Source organism: Coffea arabica, chromosome 1c (assembly GCF_036785885.1).
Source record: "Coffea arabica cultivar ET-39 chromosome 1c, Coffea Arabica ET-39 HiFi, whole genome shotgun sequence".
NCBI lineage: Eukaryota > Viridiplantae > Streptophyta > Magnoliopsida > Gentianales > Rubiaceae > Coffea > Coffea arabica.
In genome coordinates, this window is record NC_092310.1 from 51,353,719 (window position 1) to 51,371,763 (window position 18,045).

At 34.4% G+C, this 18,045-nt stretch overlaps 1 protein-coding gene and 1 long non-coding RNA gene across 2 annotated transcripts; one reads left to right on the forward strand and one right to left on the reverse strand.

The window, feature by feature from the left end:
• On the reverse strand, positions 1–4,413 carry LOC113727012 (UDP-D-apiose/UDP-D-xylose synthase 2). Its single transcript, XM_027250963.2, has 9 exons — positions 3,929–4,413; positions 3,382–3,474; positions 3,060–3,167; positions 1,421–1,535; positions 1,208–1,341; positions 1,010–1,111; positions 837–929; positions 593–728; positions 1–498 (listed from the first exon to the last, which is right to left on the reverse strand). The coding sequence occupies exons 1-9, from the start codon at positions 4,193–4,195 to the stop codon at positions 386–388; spliced, it is 1,161 nt and encodes a 386-aa protein (XP_027106764.1). The 5' UTR covers positions 4,196–4,413; the 3' UTR covers positions 1–385.
• Positions 4,414–11,438: 7,025 nt separating this feature from the next.
• Positions 11,439–12,435, forward strand: LOC140035418 (uncharacterized). Its single transcript, XR_011839627.1, has 2 exons — positions 11,439–11,975; positions 12,146–12,435. It is a non-coding gene; the product is annotated as an uncharacterized lncRNA (long non-coding RNA).
• The last annotated feature ends 5,610 nt before the right edge of the window (positions 12,436–18,045 follow it).

Here is an 18,045-nt window from a genome sequence, read left to right on the forward strand (position 1 = left end):
TAGTCACGAAAAGAATAATATATTAGGGAAATGAAGCCTGAGGAGGCAGAACAAAATGATACAACATGATCCCGTATAGTTGTGGTATGCATTAAGCAGCAGAAGAGTGACCACAAATTACAAACAGTACATCTATCCTTCTACAGTTCTCCAAAGTGTCTTAGATAAAGCATCACAAGTCTTCCTACTAAAATGCCGCCCTTAAGACCAACATTGAGTTTCATGTTCCTTGTAACTGCACGCTATGGACTAGGAACACTTTGAAAGTGAAAAAATGTGGCGTATATGACAATGAACCATATAGATATACTCAACAGATCCGTAGAAAGAATTGCAAGACCTGCCAACAAGTAGCACTTGAGAAAGAACCACACTATACTGTTTCTTAACTTGCAACAGGCTTTGAAATTGCTTTTCTGATAGCCTCTGCGTATGTCCTGTGTTGATAGGTAAGGGTGGAATCAAGTAGATCCCAGAGAGATGTTTTGGGATTCCATCCTGGAAATCATCCAACAAACATTGACAATCAAATTCAGTGAATCCTCAGTGACAAGAAATTTAACAGAAGTACAGGAAAACAAGAAGTTCATACCCAGTTGTTTGTTGATTATAGTCATATCAGGAATTCTTTTATCACTATCATCATAACCTTCACCATAAAATTCTTTGGAGCTTACATCTATGGTAGCCGCTTCTAGTGGAGGCTCTCCACTAACCTTTGCATAAACCTGCCGAATGTGGGTAGAAGATGGTAAGGAATTCAAAATATAGACAAATCACAAAAACAAACACAAAATTAATGATAAAACACACTATGACAAACATCATTCATATACCTCTGTCATCATTTCAGCTAGCTGCCTGACTGTAACTTCATTATTAGGATTACCCACATTGAATATCTGACCATTTGCCCTAGCAGGATTTTCCTAAGCAAAAGTAAACCACTCAGATCCAAATTCAACAGTAACATGTGTAACAAACCAAAATGACACCAAAGCCAACATACAATCATCAGATGAACAGCTTCAATTGCATCTTTAATGTAAACAAAGGTTCTCTGTGATTGGCCTCCATCAACAAGTTTTAGGGGCTCACGCCTCAATAGATTCTGAAGAAAAAGAAATGGTAGAATATGGTTAAGAGATAGGACAACCACAAAAAAAAATTACAGACTACCAACATGAAAACAAGAAATGAGACTAACATTACTAAAGCATGCCAGAACTCTTGGAACACCCTCACTGGGCCCATCAATTCCAGGTATGAAATCCATTCTAGGACCAATCCAGTTAAAGGGCCTAACAATGGTAAACTCAAGACCGTTTTCAGCACCCTCAGCTGCATTGCAAGGCCAAGTCAGAAATATCCAGTGCAGTATCTAATATTGAAAAGACACATCAACAAAAAGGTAGCTCACCATAGATCAATCTCTCAATTAATTGCTTTGCGCATGCATAGGACCACCTCTGCTTCTCAATGGAACCAAAAATGCAAGGGGAGGTATCTTCCTTGAGAACATAATAAGCAGGATCCTATTTCATAAAGCAGAAAAGACTCAATGGATTTCCACCGCTTTAAATCTCGCTCTACCAAAGTGCCAAAATAGTAGTAATAGTAAAAGAACTGGGTTACTAAGTGCACCAAATATGAAACCTAAGACAAAATGCAGCAAGAAGAAATAGCTCATATTAATATTTTCAGCAACATGAAATAAACTAACCAAATTTTACCATACAGCACATTGGCGTGCTCTTAAACTAGTCTTCATTGGAGTCGATCAAAAGAAAAGAGCAGCAAGCCCCATCAAGATTCCAAAGTGATGTTGAAAAACTTTTTTATTTTCAGTTTGATTATTGTGACAAAGCAGAACCAGAGACGAAACATACTTGGGGAAAGGGGGAGTTTCTTTGAAAAACTTTACAAACAAGATGCGGTTTTCCATTTGGAACCACCTAGTACAAAAAAGATGACCCTATGCAACTCAAAAACATGTATGTTAGCACATGTATTAGAATTTTGAACAGAAAGTAAAATGCCAAGTACCAGTCAACATCAAGTTAAATTAAAAGGCAAACTATAAATTGCAATTTACAACATTTGTATCTTATTTAAAGGTTCTTTGCCACTGTTATTAATAAAAATCGCTTCTATCAATGCCATTCTTGCAGGAGCCAAAGTAGAGACAACAAAAATATGGAGAAGCAGAGTAAAGAAAAAATATCTTCCTATGTTTCAAGTTATAGTTGAAAGACTTCAGTTTTGGCCTCTTTGCCTAACTACCAATGTCAACAATGGTACAAACACGTAATCCCCTAGCTCAGACTGGAATAATTTCCCAGACACAACATGTACCTCCAAGATTCCCAAAAGATCAACTTAGCTTCTCAAAATTAAATGGAAGCCACAGAACAAAACCTCACTTAGATAACTTGCAGCACACAAATGGTAAATTCTGACCTCCACATGTTTTTCATTTACTGGTCAAATATATGGATATTTGATTTGTAACAAGTTTCCCTCTTCTGGAAACTATATAGAAGTCCCAGCCATGCTAAGATCCAACTAAATCCATGAAATAACGGGCCTGATACACATGCACCCCTATCCATGCCATAACAAGAATTTTCACATTCCAACATTACTACTTATGAAAATTAAGGTTTCCACAGGGAAGTATGAAATCACTAATAAAATCAAAAGAATCATCTATAGTTTAATGCTTTCAAAAATTTTATTTATCATAAGAGTAGCCAGCTCCATAAATTTGTCAAACTGCCTCCAAAAAAATCTCTAAATTTCGGCACCTTTTCTCAGAGATTTGGATGATATACACAGTTAATAAACTTTACAATCCAAGACAGAGAATAAGATGCAGTTTTAAACAAAAATAACCACATGATATTTTCTTCATCTCAAGATTCCCTTTTGTGACTCAAAATTCCTAGACATATTTAATCCCATTTCATCCAACATATAAATGAGAGTTATCCATGATACTCACTAGTTTAGGACATCTAGTCAAACATCTGAAATAGGTTTTGAAAGCATATCCTCACCTGTCGCAATTGGCTATCTTTGGGTAAAAAACTACCGATTGTTTTCCCATAAACTTCACAGGTAGAGAAGTGAATGAGACGCTTGCCATTTTCAGAGCAATACTTAACCTGCAGAACGCCACAAAATCCGCATTTTCAAGAGGCGAAAGAAAAAGTCAAAAGCCATAGACCATTTTACAGTAACATCAACATTCCCCAGCATGTGAACCAATGCTGCCTCAAAATAGCCAATTCAATCAGATTATTGCAACATCGCCCCAACCTTTCATCCCTCTTAATAAAGAACATAACTAGAAGTACCGAAAAAACGCAAAGTTCATACCACTGGGAGAGCATCAATGAAGTTGCTGTAGATTGTATCGAGAGGTCGAGTATTGTAATCAGCTGGAGTACAGATCGCGGCAAGATTTATAGTCTACATGACAATAAATACCCAATAAGGAAAAGACAAAATAAAAAATCAGCAGAACAGTCAAATCCCACTTACCACTTACCATTCCAGTATTTGACCCTATCTCAAGACTAAAGCCCCTATAAACAATTGCATATACTATTATAAATACAGAAGGCATATAAACCAACCTCGAGAAACAAATCTTTTCAGCCGCCAAGATTCAGATCTAACATCTATCATTCAGTATACTCGGAACAATAAATCAAGAAAATTACTGCAAAATTTTCCATAATATGCAATAAAAAAAAAGGAAAAAGAGCAGTTAAATGCATGCAAACAACCATATTTCCCCGGTTTCCCTCTTAAGAACAGGAAAAAATCACGGAAAATCACTAGACAAAGAAAATTCAGAGGCATGACAGAAAACATGGGGAAATTGAAAATGCCAAACACTGAAGAGAATAAAGAAATTTACAAGATCTGCCATCTTGATGAGGCCTTCAAGGCGGGAATCGTTCTTAATATTGAGGCGGTGGAATTGGATACGGCCGGCCCAGGGCAGCGAAGCCGGCTCCAACAAATGCTTGATCTTGTCGCTGTAGACATCCACGGCAAGGACTTTATGCTCCGTTTCCGACATCAATTTCTCGCAGAGGTGGGACCCAATGAATCCACCGGCGCCAATCATGCAAATTGTCATCGGCTTTATCGGATTCCCATCCAGATCTACTCTTCCTGCCATTTCGTCTTCCCGAAATCCTTGACCCTAGGTTTCGCTACTGTGTTCTAATAAATGCTACGGTGTAATTGGAGTGCGTGAGTGTGTGAAATTTGACGATGGATTAAAGGAGGTGGACGGAGGAGGAGAACGGTGGGGAAGTTGAGGGGCCGTATTTAAAGCAGAAAAAAGGAGGGAGGTGAGAGCAGAGGCTGTGAGAGAATACGGCCCTACTCGCGTTCAATTTGTATTATTATGGGCATGGGGAATTGGGATAGCTTCAACTTATCTGTACGCGCGGGAGCATTTCGAGTGGGGGATTACGCGCTCTGAGATCGCCGCGTGATGATGTAGAGCGATGTACTGGATATTTGGACTTTTCTGGGTTACGGTTTTGTTTGATTAGTGGTCATAATTGGTCTTAAATGGGTATGATTTCTTGGTCATAATGTAACAAGTTCTCTAGTCTATTAATGTAATAAGTTCTCTAGTTTGGAAACATTAGTGTAGATTCTTGATTAGGTACAATGGACCAGTTCTCCAGTTTTTCTGGATGAACAAAATTTATGATTGTAGTTTTCTAAGAAAATTTTTATTACGTTTTTTATAAAAACATTTCCTAAACATTTTTTTATTTTACATTCATCAAATCGTTATAATACATTTTTTTATAATAGACTTGGAGATGTTCGATGGGACTTTTGCTTATTGGGGATAATTATTTGCTTGAATAAGTTGTGAAAAAAAAAAAATCAAACTTGATTATTTTCTGTCTATGGTAGCAGTTTTAGTTAAGTGCGTAGGATAAAGAAAATGTTGGTTGAGAAGCCAAATCAGTAATTTGAATATATGTGAAATAATTTGGTGATTGAAAAGATAAAAATATATTTTTTCCAAATATGTTTCTCAACGTTTGGATCCACAAAATCACATATTTCTTGCATTAATTACTCATAAGTAATTTTTTAATAAAATACTATATTTGCTCTTCTGAGTCAATTGAAATGCCATCACAAAATTGACGGGTTTTGTCACTTTTCCCATGGCACCAATTTCAGCTATCATTACCCGTTGCCATTTTACTTAATTTCACCTTTCCCAGTGCTTTATCTTTTGCCTTGGTATTAGTTGAACTTCTAGAACATACAAAACACAAAAAATCCAACAACAAATATAGCATTGGATCCTCTCTGCCATTCTCAACGAGTTGTCCCGTATGCACCGTCCGCATTCCAGTACAAATCAGAAGAAACCTACTGCCCGGATTTTGCACAGATGACAAAAGAATGAAAAGCCCAATTTTTAAATTAAAGTAATATACAAAGAAGAAAATACCTCTCATCTTTTCTTACTTCGTTTTACTTCTTCTCCCCTCCTCAAAGAAAGGCTTTCCTCCAAGGAAGAGAGACCATGGTATGATGATCTCCCTCCCATGAATTTCATTTTATTTTGTTTTACAAATAAAGCATCCGTTAAATTTTTTGGTGAGAGTTTTCTATTTCTCTTAAAAGTTCCTAGTATAGCTAGCACGGATGTTCGCCTTGTAGAAGGCGAAAGATAGGGTAGAGTGAAGGGTCATTTTCTTCTTCTATAAAAAAAGAGGTGGGGGACGAGAGAGTATACCCTCGCCTTATCAGAGTTATCACCCTTAAATATATGTAACATATATTATTAGTTATAAGTATCAAATTATGTATATGTAGTATAATTAATATTATTAATTATACTAATAATTATATATTATACTAATATAAATTATTAATTAATTATATTTATATATTTATACTAAATTACTAATTACACTTCTTACTAATTATATGCATTTTATCCCCCCACAAGAAGCGGGGTAGGGCGGAAAAAATGTTTGTGCAATGAGGCGGGAGGGGTCTCCTCCCCCAACCCACGCAATCTCTTGCCCCGTTGTCATTCCTAGTTCTTGGTAAAAATTTTTTGTTCTCATAGGGTTTCTACAAGATCTTTGTATTAATCTTTTTTTTCTTTATTTTGTTATTAGATCTAAATTTATTTCATATCTAATTATCATATCTGAAATTTTGATAGATTTTAGATTTATTTCAGCAGATCTCATCATCATTGCTGGAGGCTAAAACCATTGATTAGTAAATCTGACGATTGTAACATGCACAGAAAAGAGTTGCAACGATTTATCTTATTAGAAGATAGTGAAATTTCTTGTAATTTTCAACCTATAATTTTTAGTACATGTTTAACCTGCTATTATGGCAGAAATGGAAATCAAAGCATGTTTGACGTTTTTCAACAATCCGTTAATAAACTTTGTCTTTTATTTAACAAAAAAAAAAAAAGAAAGGGAGAAAATATGTAGTTGCACGTGTAGTGATCGAAATTATCATCCACTTTGACAGATTGATTAGATTTGATCTAATTCAAATGAGTATTAGCACAAAATTAGAGTTATAATCTTGACATCAGCATAACTTGTGTCGACAGTACAAAATTGCTTCATGCGGTGCCATGGTAAGTTATACCAGAAAAACAAATTTCAGTAAGCCAATGAAGTCTAAATCCAATCGCGTAAGCAATGATGAATTGTCTAACCCAATTGCTCCTAGTATTATGTAAAGAATTGACAACAATTTACATCTTTGCAAGGCAATGGACCACTATGAAGAAGATGTGAGCGTAAGCATCCATCCACTGTCATTAGGACGATGCATGCATGATTAATGCAAGATAATGATAATACAGCATAAAAAATCACACGGAGCAGAGGGATTCCATTAGAAGAGACAGAGAGATTACAAAGGCGGTAACAAAATGCTGCCTTAGGAAAATAGATTAATTTTACATATACCGATGTATATGAAATCTAAATTTGAGTTCCATTTTTTAAATTTGTGACATGTATTTTAGAATACTAATATATACACTGTCAATATATATAAGATTAACACTTGATATTGCTCGTCTACCATAACAATTAGAAAGAATTGGTGAAGATTATGCCTTAAATATTCAATATTGCTTTTTATACTATGGAAATTTCGTATTACTTGTTGACAATTACATGATCGTGATATTACGTAATAAAAATAGGTCGATAAACATCTCTCGCAAAAGTTAAAAGTGATAGGTACTTGTCGGTTAGCCCAACTAGTCATAGTAGTGTCACTTCTTGTTATCAACATCGAGGCTCGGGTGTAGAATTTCAATCTAAACACATCGGTTTTGCTTATAACTCAAAATGCAATCTTCTACGTAAATATTAATTTTTCGACTATAGGTTAATTGTTATCTGTTGCATTTTAGGAATCTTTTTAAGAATAATATTTTGATTATGATAATTGGATTAAAAAAAGTTTTAACTTTCTTAACATAATAATCGTTTTAGAATATTCAAAAATAAAAAGTATGACACATTAGGGGTAACAAGTAACAAAAGTATTCTTAATTTGAGATTGACAACATTGTACAATTCTGAATTGCTAGAATTCAATACTGGGATTGTGATGTGAATATTCAGAGTTAGCAATTACTATAGTTAGATAGGAGTGAACCATCAATCATCATCATCATTACAATAATTTGAGGACGCGTTTGATAAAAATGAAATCTGAAAACTGAATTTTGAATCTATTAAATTATTGAATTAAATTGTTAAATATTAAATCTCATACATTTGAGTGCATATCACATCCTGTGATAAGTGAATAGCTCATCACTTAATTTTGAGAGTAAATTTTGTTTAAAAAATTCAGTATCACTCGTCAAATATTTTTAAATATATTAAAATTTAAATTTATTAAATTTAAATATTATATTAAATTATATATCCGTACATAGAGGTTGGTGTGATTCATAAACAATAATTGAGGGCATCACGAGGAATCCGTTGTAGAGAGGTCGCGAGTGATAAGGGCGTTGACGTTGGCTCGAGTCCTCTTCTTCCATCGACTTAGCGGGTCACGTCATGTGCTGAGGTACAAGCCCACATTGGACGAGCTGTCCACCTTTCATCCTCACGTGGCTCGTATTCTCTTTGTTTCTACATACAGGTAGAAGTATTAGTAATACTACTACTCATCTAATAATACTCGTATGAGTTTTGGAAATATAAACGCGGAGCCTCGCGTTCTAATCACGCTCCATCTCACGCGCTCTTCAAGGACATATCATATCATTTCGTTCTCAGTTTCGCTGTCGCAATTAATTACTCCCACACATGAATTACGTGCAAGATTAGTAAACTTCGCCGGTCGAATTTAGTGCTGTTTAATTGCATTGGTGCTTCATTTTCACCGGAGAAATCAAACACCTGTGATCCTACACGACAAATCTTTTGCTCGTGTTTTGAAAATATCGGTCGCAATTAATTATTTTTTAGTTTCATTATGCAAGTTACTTAAAAAAATATGAATCACGTTATAGGACTCGCAATATTTGATTAATGTAATTTGAGATTAGGTGATAGATAATGAAGTCTTGTGCTACTAAAATTGCATGGATATTCACTCAAGCAACATTTTGATATTTTACGATCCAACGTCCTTTTCTACCACCAAAAAAAAAAAAAAAAAAAACCAGCGTCCTTTTCTTTTCCTTGCCTCTGGAATTATTGCTAGCTATTTATGGTGCAGTTCGTGTTGATAATTTGATATTTTAAAATCCAACATCCTTTTCTACCACCAAAAAAAAAAAAATCGACGTCCTTTTCTTTTCCTTGCCTCTGGAATTATTGCTAGCTATTTGTGGTGTAGTTCGTGTTGATAATTTGATATTTTACAATCCAACATCCTTTTCTACCACAAAATTTTTTTTTTATATTTTACATTTTGATATTTTAAAATCCAATGTCCTTTTCTTTTCCTTGCCTTTGGAACCATTGCTAGTTATTTGTGGTGTAGTTTGTATCGATAACAATAGGGAAAAAAATTGCTTTTCATGGTACAATGACTAGTACATTAGGTCTCATGTATTGATTTTCTTTGTTCCTTCATAATCTAAAATCCACCCCGGAAGGAAGATAAATCATACTATTAAGCATTTTCAAGGCAAGTTTTTTTCTAAGCAGCAACGCAGCCAAAACTGGTTGCCAGAATTCATAATTGTATAGATGATAGATATATAGATCAAAAGAAAAATAAAAACAGCATTCATGCATATGGTTGACTTTATTAGATATCTATGTACTATAGTAGTTTTTTCATTATCAGAACTCAAATGGTAATTTTTTAAGCTTTGGATCATTGGATATTGTTCAACGTATTTTCCAAAAAGTATAATGGTCATCCAAGTAGGTTCAAGCTTTTCGCGGAAAAGGTTATCTTATCAGAACGTATTTAGGGAATTCATGATGAGTAAACAATGCTGTTCGGCCAAATGTTTGAATTTTTATGATTCCAATAAAAATTTTCATATGCTCACATTGGATATCAAACTCAGTCCAAAAGAAGAAGACATTTTCGTCACAAAAGTGGTTGATCGTTTTATGTCGGTGCCTTTTCGATAAGTAGTGAAAATTTTTTTTTAATGTTTAAAAAGTATTCCAAAATATATTCTAAAAACTCTTCTACTCTTAAATATCCCAAAATATTTTCTAAAAATATCCCAAAATATACTATAAAAACTTTGTTACAGTAAAATTTTTCAAAAACAATCCCAAAAAACAGTTAATCTAAACGGAGTTGTATAAAAGATATATCATGAAGTCATAAAGCTAGAAAACATCCGTACTTTAGAATTTTGCGGAAAATGCCTATTGAAAGTTAGGATCTGACACGGCGAAAGTATAGAACTCACTCAGTAAGAATAACTCCAAACTTTTAGTATTTTAAGAAAGGGTTTGTCTAACTATTAGGATGTAATTTAGGTGTTAAACTTATATCTTTAAAAAAAGTTATTTAGAAAAGGTGTAGAAGTAAAAGAGAGGGTATTAATTGTTATTACGTATATTTGCACGGTAAATTAAAGTGTACGTTAGATACATCAACGAACCTTTACCGAACATCCTTGTTAAAAACAAAAAAAAAAAAAACTTTTAAGTTAAGTGTGAAAAATACAAGGGAACGTATTAATTATATGTTCATATGATAAGTATATGTTGGATGTATTAATAATGAGTCTTCATCGGACGTCTCCATTGAGAAAAAAACCCTTTAAGAAAAAATGCATGTATCACATGATACACTGCATTTATATTTCAAAAGGACAAGGGTGTGCTGCAACAGTCGCACGAATGTAGGGAGATAGAAACGCGGCCATGGCGGAAGGCACCGACAAAAAATAAACAGACTCGGTCCAACCCAAGAAGAGGAGCATGCATGGTAAGGACATGTAATTTTTTTTTTTTTTTTTCACAAAATGTCGTATGTATGTTCGAATCAAGCAGTTAATGTATAATTTATAAAAACTTCTGCAAATAATCTATAATTTTAAGAGTATGCAAGCGACTTATGATTTAAAGTATACCCTGATCTGATCTGTGATGATTATCGAATTCAAATTTGTCTAAATATTAACTCCAAAAAAAAAATTACTAGTAAAAATACTCGCACACAACCTAGAAGGAAAAAATTACAGTACTGTTGTGCAGGCACCACGCTATTCCTCGGCGCGTCTCCGGCACTTGGTGACAGTTAATTTCTGTCAAATCACACGTTGTATTCAAATTCTAGAACATCTCATTTTCATCTTTCCTTTGTGTGGGGGAAATTATTTGACGGCTATTCTTCTTTAATCTTCCACCGGCAAAACTTGCAGATGGCGACAAAACCATTGCTCACTATGGAGTACTATTTATTTGGTGTCGCAGGTGGCAAAACAGTAGTATGGTTTACGCGTAATCCTAGTTGTCGAATGGTCAGCAAAAGAGATCACCGGTTTGGCTATAATTTAGCATTCCCCGGACCATGAAGAAAAGGACCATTTTTCCTTCCCCCACCCAGTGGGAGGATCTTATTTGTCCGCCTTTTGAGAAACTAGAAATTTATTGTGCTCCAAATATAATTGACAGCATCCAAGTTATGAGTCTAACTGCATTCTTCTTGCTGTTTAAGCTTCTTGGCTGGGCATACAATGATCTTCTCAAGCTTTTATTTAGAAAAATAAATATCCCTAAAGGCTTAGCTAGTAAAAGGAAAATAAGATTTTTTTTTTTTAAAAAAAATATACTTTATTAATATTTTGGTGCCTTAAAATACCACATGAAACCAGTAAAGTGCATCTATATCTTCTTAAGAAGTATATAAGCCAAAACTTATCGTGAGAGTAAATAGCCAAACATGCAGGCACATAAAACTAATATTTAAATACTTAAAATATCAGCCCATATAATATTAACAAAAAGTTCAGCAAATTAATGATACAAATCAAAGGAAAACTAACCTAGATCGAACAGAAATTTCACTACAAATCCTTTTCTATTTTCGGACCAAAGCTGAAAATTACAAAAAAAAAAAAAACTGATTATACAATATCTATGTTCGTGGTGTAAAAAAAATAAAGAAAAAAAGAATGGCAAGAAATAATGTATTTACCAGGGAACAAAAGGCACCAAACCACTTTGATTTTTTAAGCTCATTTTTTGAACAGTTTCCTCCACCTAGTGGACGGAACGAATGTGGCAGCTGCAAATTTTGTGGGAAGGAACGAGAGAATGTGGCGGAGGATGGATTCAGGCAAGTTGCTGGTCCTATCTTCATCAGAGCTTCCTCTGGTAACTTTAGAATTTCTGGGCTTCGAGTTCATAGAGGCTTTTTCTCAAATAGGTTGTGATCGATGCTGCGGAGGCACCCTTTGACATAACAATCCTAGATTAGGTTGGGTAAGTCTTCAAGGGTTTCTCTGTCATGCCAATAAAACACCAGGCTAACGGGAAAGTTGGGTTCAGTATGGCCTGTCTGGTTCTAGGAAACCAGTGACGAAAAGGAAAAGAATTCTTTAGTAAAGAGTTTTTTTTTTTTTTTTTATTTGGTTACTGTTGATTCTGATTAGGAAACAAAACAAGGGAACTGCTACGGAATCTCCTACCATGTTTCGCCTAAAATGAGAAGGAATCAGATTCCATCCAAAAACGTGCCAATGCGGCTGGAGCTGCCGCCACTCGCTGGAATCAGCCACCACCACCGTGAGTTGGAAAATCACTGTAAAAATTCCTTAACCCTTTTGCTGCTGTTACTCTTCTGTTATTTTCTAAAAATGAAATGTCACGTGTCTTCTTGCCTTTTAATTTCTCTATGTGATATTTGTTGAAATTTCAATGTTCTGTGATTGTGTTTGAATTAGTTTTACTTTCTGCAAAATTTCGGGCTGACTACTATATTGTTTCGTACAAAATCTTCAATCTTTCTTGTGCCTACAATCCGTTTGATAAAAGGCTCAAATGAAATTTTGATTCAACATTCTTGTACCCTATGCGCGTGAGGGGAGCACTTCCGGCCAGTAAGTAAAACAAAACGGATTTTGCAATAAGACATACATATCCTATAAAGCCGCAAGCACCCTTTTCTTCCTCCGCTTTTTAGTACTGATTCTACTTCCTTCTAAATACGCAGCCATCAAATCGAAGTCGAGAGAGTAAAATTTTGAGGTCGTTGGCAAAGATGTGAAGGTTGAGAAATAAGGGTTCGTATGGGCTTAGTGAATCAGATGACGGACCATTTTTTGGGCCAAAAAAATCCCCGACTTTTAGGGCAAAAATTTACACCTAATCCATGGAAAGCTTTGCGGGTTTCATGTCTGCAAGTACAAATAGCTAATAGTAACCAAGAATTCCACATTTCACCCTTTTAGAATATGATTGCCACGTGAACTATTGCTTAGAGTAGTTAGTCATCAAAAAGAATTGTATAACTTTACTTGGGTATAGATCAAGGAATTTGATCAAGGTATTCTTAAAAATTCAGGCTTTCGTGGAAAAATTTGCCAGCGGATGTCTATACACCCATTTGAGTTGGTGATTTAGTTCCTTCTGAATTTTTCTTGGGCCTTTTTAGATCCTCTCTCCTCCTAGTACAAAGGAGGAATAGGTCTAAAATAGATACTACCTATCCAGAAAAAAGAAAAAAGAAAAAAAAAAGAGTATGATTGCCACGCAAAGAGGAGAGATTATGTAATAAAAAAATGAAAGATAAGAAACGATAGATGTAATCAAGCATGGATGGCAATTCTAAGTTCTAACTTCTAAGGTCTAGTTTCAAGTTGGAAAATTGGCTGAACCAGGCGAAAATCATTAGCTGTTTACATTTCGAGTATTAATACAAGGCATCCCAATTCCATTATCATATTGTCCTGTTTGTTTGGTCACCGAATGTTATGATTTCGAATCAAGAGTTGCAAATGAACTGAATCGATTCGAGTTTTAATCTAATCGAGCAGTGTTTTAACTCAAATTTATCAAGCTTGAAATTGAGTTCAATCTTGATGAACTTTCAATGTAAAACTCGAAATCGAACTTGATCTGAAGTTTAAATCTAGTCGAACTTGAGCTCGAGCCTACTCAAGTTTTAAAAAATAAAAAAATAAAAAAATAATTATTTATTATTTAGAACAATGAATTTTTCTTAATAAATAACAAAAATATTAGGAGTATATATGTTATTTCACTATTAAAATTATACATATACATATATACACATATACATATATATATATATATATATATATATATATATATATATATATGTGTGTGTGTGTGTGTGTGTGTGTGTGTATATAATTGAGTCGACTAGTGAGTGGTTTGATTTATTTGCAACCCTAGATTCGATGTATAAAATTTCATTATGATCAATATGTTTAATCGAGACTACACGAAGATATATTGAAAAACTGTATCCCACATTCAAGACCTGTTCTTAGTTAATTATTTTTGCTGATTATAGATTCTGATTATGAACAATCAGTTGTTGATGATGTTCTCATTTGCTATTCTATCTAGATTATAGTCTTTTAATAGCTAAAAATGTTAAAATTCATAATCAGCTAAAGAATAACTTTTATCGATTCTGATTATTCTTTGTAATCACTTTTCATAAATTAAATTTTGCAAAATCTAAAACAGGTGAGAACAATGCCTTAATCTCATTCATAAGAACTTAGAATAGTCCAATTTCTATCATTGATCTTGCAGTAGGATTACACCAGTTATCCTAGTGGTAGCCCATTTGCCTCGAAGATGCTAGCATAGGTCATTACCAATTGACAACATCAACGGCGACATACATTTAGGATCTGAGACTAGTGGGAGCATACACCGTACGCTTGATTATTGCTTCAAGAATATGTACTTAGATGCAGATCATATAGAAATGTCCATAGATTTGATTTCACAGTGTTTGGGCTTTGTGACGGGTCAAAAAATTGGGGCTAACGCCTAACTGTATGCCTTTCGTTACGGGCTTCCACATCACTAAATTGGACCTGGTTCTCAATAGTATAAAGCCTCAAATTTGGGCCTAAAGGCCTAAGCTGGACTAAATGAATAAAGATTTTTGACATTTTGTTGCTAAGAGCTAAAAGGTGCGTATGGATTGCCCCTTCTTTGGTATACTAGTTTTTGTTTTTGGAGTTCACATTGACGCTCCAAAAATACTTCAAAAGCATGTCAATTTTTTCAAATACACCTAATAAATAAATACACATACACACACACAAAAAAAAAATTTTAGCACCGCTTTCTTCTTTCATCTACCACGCACCACCCATCACCACTCCTCTCCTCTCTTCTCCATTGCCACAACCCACTTCCCTGTCCCTCCTATTTTTCCTAGCTTCCTCTTCCTTCACTCCCTTCCTTTTCCCCTTCTCCGTAATCCCCTCCCCTTTGGTTGTCGGATTTGGTTGCCATCGGTGACTAGAGGAGGGGAGCGAAGAAAAAAGAGGGGAGGAGGGAGGGGAGAAGAAGGTGGCAATGATATAAAAGGAAGGATGGGAGGGGTGGCGATGTGTGGTGGATTGGAGTGGAAGAAGAAATTGAAAATTTTTTAAAAATGTACTAATAAAATTTAAATTTTCATAAAAACTCCCGTACATATACAATAAAAAGTTTTTTCATATACAAGTTATAGCGTAACATTTGAAAAATACTCCCAAGAACACCTAACTGATATGCACCCAAAATTTCCTCGAATATTCTAGCAATAGGTATATATTATGAATGACATCGTCAAAATGATCCTGCAACACATTAAAGTTTAATAGGGATGACAAATGTTCTGACATTTGGTCAGATTCGATTGACAGTCTTTGTACTGCTTCCTAATTGTGCGCAGGACTTTCATGCTTCTCCGTAAATAATTACCTCCAACTGACATTTCATTTCACATAGAGAATAATCAAAGAGAAAAGTATTCCAAGAGTTACTTTTTTTAGAAACAAATAAGAAATTTGCTTATGCAGTAACCGCAGTCGCTAATGAGCTATGCAACTCATGGTAGCATGTCAATTTGCTGATGTCTATTTCTAAATCGGGGTTAATGTTCGGTGCAAAGAGAGAAAGGGACAAACTTTGCAACCACTTGATCAAATTGCCAAAATATGGAATTTCGCAAGCATTCGACTCATTAGCTACGTAAGTTGAAGCAAACCGTGTTTGGCTAGTCAAAGCTGATGCTAAATAAATCGGAAACCAAAAGTCCCAACTGATTTTTTTTTTTTTTTTTTTTTCAAAAAAAACAGTTTGATAAGTTTACAACGAAATGATGAGTATGTTAAGATCATGAGGGCCATGATTTAGTTTCAACACGATTCTTGACATGATTTTTCAAGTTACCAAAAAAAAAAAATTTTTTTTTTGGCCTCTAATATGAAGTAGGAGGGATAATTTTAGAAATCGTTCTTAAGGTTTCATGAAATATCATCTAGCTCTCCTGAGATTTTCAAAATCTTGCTTAGCGCGCTTAAAGTGACAGTGGAACCATATGTGACTATCAAAGGTGAAGAATTATTAATAATACCCTCATACTTAAAATTTCTAAACTTGTTTTTCTTTCTCTAAATTTCGTGCTTTTCTTTAAGAATGTGTGTGTGTGTATATATATATATGAATTGCAAATGTCAATGAAATATAGGATTTAATCAATGAAATATTCAGTACATTTGGAGAAAAATAGCTGCAGGTTCTTTTTTTTTTTTCCTTTTTTTTGTGTTTCATAGTTATATTTATCTATTTATTTATTTGTTCCTATTCATGTAGAACGCGAGAGAACGAAGTAATTGAAGCTCCAAACTCTGTAGTTTTTCAAATTCTGACTTTTTCTTTTTGTAATACAATTTTCATCTTTTACACCCATAAAAAAGTCAATCTATTTTAAGTAAATTATCTGTATAATATTGAAGTTGAATTTCATCTATTGCTCAAATGTATGAGTTTTACATGCCAATTGCTTTCAATACTATAGAGGGTTTTATTTTTATAAATGGTTTAAAGAATAATATTTGCTTTTACTATCTCTCTTTTTTATGGAAGTGACTATCGGTTATAACATAAATTTGTATCGACTTTCATCCCCTCACTTTTAAGATGGTTCCAATTTAGTACTTTTTTTTCTTGGTTTGTAAAATGTTCACTTTTTATAGTCTAAGGGTATTAAGGGCACTAAAATAGTCTCTCTCCTCAGACATGAATTTTCTAATATTACTTTTGATTAGAAGGGTCGACAATGTTACCAAAATGTCAATTCAATGAATGATAAGTGAGATATTTAAAATCTCAAGAGAGATAAGTGATATTTCATGAAACCTCAGGGAGGTCTTTGAAATTATCCCGAAGTAGGAATAGAAAATCCGTGTTGTGGAACAAGAATTAACATCGTCGTATTAAATCTTGAACTTGAGATCTTTTACACTTGCCCCATCATTCTTAATTCTTATACCATAGAACAATAAAAATCCACAATTTTTACTCCACTTAAGTATCTTTTAAATTCTACCCAATTCAAAAGCCTGATTTTGACTTTTACCCCCATTCATCAGAGTCATTCTGCACAGCTTGATTGCCAAAGCCTGATTGGGGATATGATATTGTAATTGCTTATAGTGCTTTCTTATCGGGTACAGAAGACGATGTCTTCTATGCTGTAAAGCTTCACTTGGTTGGTTGATTCAGAATCCTAGGTGTTCTAGACATAAAAATATTCTCTAACGTGTACAGTCTTGTACCATAATGCAACCTAAATTCTTTCCACTGCAAGGAAAAAATGCATATTCTATACATTGCCTAGAACCAACCGTACCATTTATGTATCTGCCAAAATTCACCTTAAGTACAAAACTAGGAGGCAGTGCTTCCACATTATATTGGAATCCTTCTAGTAATCAAGTACAATCCTGCTGATCTGCCAAAAACAATGAAGACAACATTAATTATCCTAGTAAAAGAATCACAAACTCTGAACTAATCCAATCAATTTTTGCCTGTAGCTTATTGGCTACTGATAATTCTATGTCTTCTAAATCTGAAAAGGTCCATTAAATGTTGGGGACCATGATCGATACAACAAAAAGCAATTGTGAAAAGGCTAATGATGAAGCAGAAAGTTCAGACCAAAAATTTTTGGTAACATGTTTTTCTGCAATTTTCTTACGATGTTGACAGAGAGGTTGTTAATAACATACATTTTCCGGCCGTAAATTCCAATCCACAAAGTCCCTTTCTTCATCACATTTCACACTGTTCTTTTCCAGCAAAACCATTGCTGCTTCCCGGAAATCAGCTGCACAAAAAAGAAACGACATGGTCACCCTGTATCCCCCCATCTTTTCTTGAACATTGTGCCCAAAAATCATTTCTTTCCAAGGAAGAATTAAATGTTTATTCCTATTCGTCTACACAGTAATATTGCATAGGCAGCCATCAAACTTGCTTGTCTGAATATGTAACATTGTGACATTCTCTA

Bases quoted from the DNA above. Each gene is read 5' to 3' on its own strand.
- LOC113727012 (XM_027250963.2), bottom strand. From the start codon at position 4,195: ATGGCAGGAAGAGTAGATCTGGATGGGAATCCGATAAAGCCGATGACA. The intron at 1,112-1,207 runs GTTAGTCTCATT...CTTTTTCTTCAG, and splicing joins TTCTGGCATGCTTTAGTAAT to AATCTATTGAGGCGTGAGCC. The intron at 930-1,009 runs GTATGTTGGCTT...ACTTTTGCTTAG, and splicing joins AAGCTGTTCATCTGATGATT to GAAAATCCTGCTAGGGCAAA.